General features: G+C 29.4%; 1 protein-coding gene across 5 annotated transcripts in view; it reads right to left on the bottom strand.

Annotated features, from left to right (window-relative positions):
• Positions 1–395: 395 nt before the first annotated feature.
• LOC119637728 (E3 ubiquitin-protein ligase RNF185-like) overlaps positions 396–4,658 on the bottom strand; it is a 4,501-nt gene continuing 238 nt past the window's right edge. Inside the window, exons 1-4 of one of the 5 annotated variants that reach the window (XM_038033946.1) lie at positions 3,898–4,232; positions 859–1,407; positions 626–792; positions 396–539 (exon numbers count right to left, since the gene is read on the bottom strand). In XM_038033946.1, the coding sequence (XP_037889874.1) occupies positions 442–539; positions 626–792; positions 859–1,379 (786 nt within the window). In that variant the 5' untranslated portion in view covers positions 1,380–1,407; positions 3,898–4,232 and the 3' untranslated portion in view covers positions 396–441. Of the gene's footprint in view, positions 543–625; positions 793–858; positions 1,408–2,200; positions 2,395–3,469; positions 3,560–3,897; positions 4,233–4,658 lie in introns of those variants that run through there. The other 4 variants (XM_038033942.1, XM_038033943.1, XM_038033944.1 and 1 more) reach the window with 4 other exon arrangements.

Below are 4,658 nucleotides of genomic sequence, written 5' to 3'. Positions count from 1 at the left end.
ATATGAATACATGTATATGTATACATGTATATGTACATGTATATGTATATATATTCATATATATATAATATATATATATGTAAATTAATATATATATATATATATTTATATATATATAATATATGTATATATATATAATATATGTATATGTAAATTAATATATATATATATATATTTATATATATATACAAGCATATATAAATAAATAAATTCATATATATATACATATATATGAATATAAATAATATATAAGGATAATTTTGTTGTTCTAGTCTGTATATAAATTTTCTACCAAACAGATTATCTAATGTTTGTATATAACTGCACATCTACTGTGTTTCTATTGCGATATTGTTCCGTTTCCTATGATTACCTTCAAAATAATCAAATTCCGTATAATCCCAATTAAATTTCTTGAATTTAAAATAATTAATAGTCGAGCTATGCAAACAATAACCAAGCGATACAAAGAAAAGCTAAATACAAAAACAGCTTTGACAGTTGTTGCTCATCTTCGTATTGAGTGGTACCACGATTAGCTGCTGAAAACGAAACGAATAAAGTAAAATTTTGATTTTAAATAACCAAATCGTAAATGATTTTATATAAAATAAAAAAATATTACGTGCTGGACGAGGTTCACCAAAATTAAGAGATGATGCAAAATATCCAAAAGGAAAGGCGCCTATACCGAAAGACATATGAAAACCATCGCCAAACGTGAATCCTTGGAAACCTTGTTGTGGTTCTGGTTCAGTGCGTTGACCAGCTGGACGTGGTGGCACTTTGTTTCTATACAAAGTTTAGTTAAAAGGCCATGAATATAGAAAGATACAAATTGGTTTCAAAATTTCTTACCTAGGGTCTTCTTGCTTGGTACTATTGCGCCCATATAAGGGTATAACCTTGTCTTTACCTATAGCGGCCTTGCAAACGGGGCATAATTTGCGATTTGGTCTGGTTTCTAACCATTGATGCAAACATGGCCAACAAAACAAATGACCACACATACTAACCACAGCATCTTTGGCAGTATCTAGACAAATATTACACTCAAACATTGAATCATCGTTCTTGTCTTCCTCTCTTTTATTGTCACCGGCCGCTGTTTTAGTATTGTCTGCATTATTGGTTACAGCTGCTGTATCTTTTTTATCATTTAAATTAGAAATAGATTCGCTGCCCAGAGCATTGCCAGGAAATGAATAGGCAGTTGATGAAGTTGCGGGCGTACGACCGACAACAACATAACTGCTATCACTATCTGTATTATCGTTATCAATCGCGCCAAACGTGACATTCCAAGCGTCCCCTTCTGCTATGTTTTGCGAACCCATTGGCAATTCTGGTGCCGTTGATATAGGAGAATCCATCGACATTCTACTATTTACAAAAGAAATCACTGAACTAAAAAGAAAAACGAAAATATTAAAAATAAATTTAATAAAAAAATTTTTCATTAATCCTGGAAAATGGTAAAAAAAATGTGCAAATATTTATAATTACTATTTTTAAATTATTGAATCATCGACTGGTCGTTTTTTACGGACTTTCATATTATAATCAATTTTATAGATTCCATAAGTAGCCCCTTGTTTAAGATGATATGATATTTATATTTTTTTTTAAATTCTCTAACTTCAAGAGCCATTGAATTCTTTTAGCAACCGAACCTACTACAATTATAGATAACAAAGTCTCTCTAATCCCGTCAACCGAAATATGGATGATTTCTTATTCTAAGCTTGTTTTCAAATATTACGCACTCAACAGCATACTCTGAGCGAATAAAAAGCTAGGAGAAAACCAGTGCAAAGTTATAAGAAGATCACTGACCTCGATGCATCTCTTAAAAGAGCAGAATCTCGTTAAAGGATAGCAAATGCGAGTTAATCGTTTCAAAGAACCGTGTAACAGGTTGAAGAAGGATAAACGCTTAAAATGTCATTCTATGTTGCACTTGAGATCAAGAGTAACGATTACCAGTGAGCAGTTGGTATTTAACAGTATGCCAAAAAGGACGCACACGGGAGTTTTCTACTTAACTACCTTTGCAGAACACACATAAAATCGAATTATATAAATTTGATATGCTTTTTCTGATATTAAACGCATTAATAAATCCAACAAGTCCGTTAAATCTGGAGAATCTATGTAAAATAAGAATAATCAGTTTTCGTAATAGAGTTGAAAGCCTTGCCTTCCTGCGCTGCGAGCTGCTACATCCTATATAAATCTGTTTTGAAACTTTTACAGTAATTTTCTCACTTCATTTGCAGCAAATGAAAATATGCAAATTTTATTTGTATCTGGTATATATGTGTTTGCTAATAAATGCTTTCACTTAATTCAATATTAAACATATAAAACTTCTCATAGCCAGATCAACAAGTGTTTTCTTTTTTTACATTTTTAACCAAAACGCACAAAAACACGAAAAATTTAAAGAATTGTTTTATATAAATTTAGCGAAAAAAGCAATTAATTTTGTTAGAACGTTCATTAACCTCAAATCCAAGCTTACAAAAAGTTATGATGCTTTACTAAAGCGTTTAATTTTCAAAATACTTTTTCGATGAACTGTTTAAAGTCATAATAGCTGCGACGTTTGTTCCGTCGTTGTAAGAGGAGCGCATGCCCTTGTTTACCAACAGAAACAAGTGTGTATACAATGATATAACCAATAAAAAAAAAAGTCTCAAAAAGGCAAGCGTAAATTGCAAAACAAATACAAGTGAAATGCAGAGCAAGTTATTTGAAGAACAGCAATGATTAGAATGAAGAGAGAGAAAAGATAAAATTGGAAAATGTATATATGCCATAGCACGACTCTTTCTACAGTGTAAATATGTGAAACGGACTTCTAGAAGTAAAGACTATAAGACTATCATAAAAAGCCTACCTTCATTTCGAAATAAAGAATAATTTTTGGCATTTCATTACAAAAATAAATGGGGATTTATATTAAGGGAAGTGATGTAGGGTATTTAGGGTATTGTTGACTTTGTCCTCTATAATGATTTTATTTATTTCAAAACAATGATCAATAAATTATTTTTCCTTTAATATTTTATTGATGACTTTCTTACAAAAGTTCATTACAAATTGCCTTAGAATGAATCCCTTTGCATTTCATATCAGTGAAAAGATGAATAATTAGAGCACATTCATTTTAGAGGCCATTTAGTCCATCGTTAGAACTTTTTTTGAAACGAGCGTAGTTTGCGTATTTTGCGATCTATTGCGGTGTATATATGCGTATATATATATAAATATTGTAAAGCGCGACATAGACATAATTAAAGAATGTCAAAGATCTGCAAAATTTATGATTCAACATTTTTTTTTTTAATTTGTATTAGTGCGTAACGTAATAATATTCTAAAGATTGACAATCACTGTTTAAGATTAAAATTAAATTTTTTATGGATTTGAAATGTATTACGCGAGATGTTGCAAACGGACTCACGAGTAATCTTAATACTCCCTGCAGGCTTATATGAGAAATGTAGAGTAATCCAAATATTGCAACACACCCGTCTACATACGTATTTAAAAAAAAATTTGTAATTAAAACATCGCCTGTTTTCTATGCACTTAAAAAACAAGTATATGTTATATGATAATTATCCAACACATATAACCATATTTAAGAAAAAGTTTATTATTGCAAATTGACTGAACTTTGTTTCTTACACGTATACCTATATTTTTTTTGTCTTATATATAAATTTTATTCATTCCACATATATGATATTTTTGTATACATGTTATTGGTATATATATATGGCACGATATATATATATATATATATACACGATGGCAATATGTGAATTTTATTGTTGTTTCACAATTAAAAATATTGTTTGAATAAAGTTTTTCTATGTCAAAATTTACCTTTTAGGCGATATTCAGCTTTTTTTTTTTCTTTACAAGTCGACCACTAATTTCGGATTATTTAATTTTCTTTTCTCAGTTTTTCTTTAAATAAAACTATCTCATGCAGTGAAAAATCTCTTCTTTGCCTCTATTGTCTTAATTTGATTAAATTTGTGTTCATTCTCTGCATTCGTATTTATCTTATATTTTCTGTTAACGCTGTTTAGTTCTTTTGCAGGTGTCGTTATTTCGTCGTCTAATTTACTGTTGCGAATCTTGAGTTACCTAAAAATTTTTTTCTTCCCAATATAGCAATTTATAATAAAAAAATTTTGTTTTTAAACACAATTTTTTTTATAAAATTAAGCAAAATTATAGATGTAGAAATATATGCATGTAAGAAATTGTCTTTTTTCTGCAGCGTTACCAGTCTAAGGAATTTTGTTATTACGAAAATTCTAGAAAGATAAAGAAGTCTTGCAGTATCAAATAAGGTTGATTAGATAAAAAATAATACAAGGGATTATATATGAGATAGATGTTACCATATTATTATATAAGACGAACACGTTATGCGTTGTGCATAACGCACGAACTATCAAAATAGAATAAGCTGCGCGTTCAAATTAAGCTGTAATTTAAAATTTTTTAAATGATTTGTGGGACAAGAAATTTTTTGCAAAAAAAATTCATCCTTAATCATTAGATTTTCGTTTACGTACACAAGCGGTATGTTCGACTGATTTTATACATAGCGCAATCATTGTGTGCAGCCCTTT

This window comes from Glossina fuscipes, unplaced genomic scaffold (genome assembly GCF_014805625.2).
Source record: "Glossina fuscipes isolate IAEA_lab_2018 unplaced genomic scaffold, Yale_Gfus_2 60, whole genome shotgun sequence".
NCBI lineage: Eukaryota > Metazoa > Arthropoda > Insecta > Diptera > Glossinidae > Glossina > Glossina fuscipes.
The sequence above is the reverse complement of the archived record's forward strand: the minus strand, read 5'-3'. Positions and strand labels throughout refer to the sequence as shown.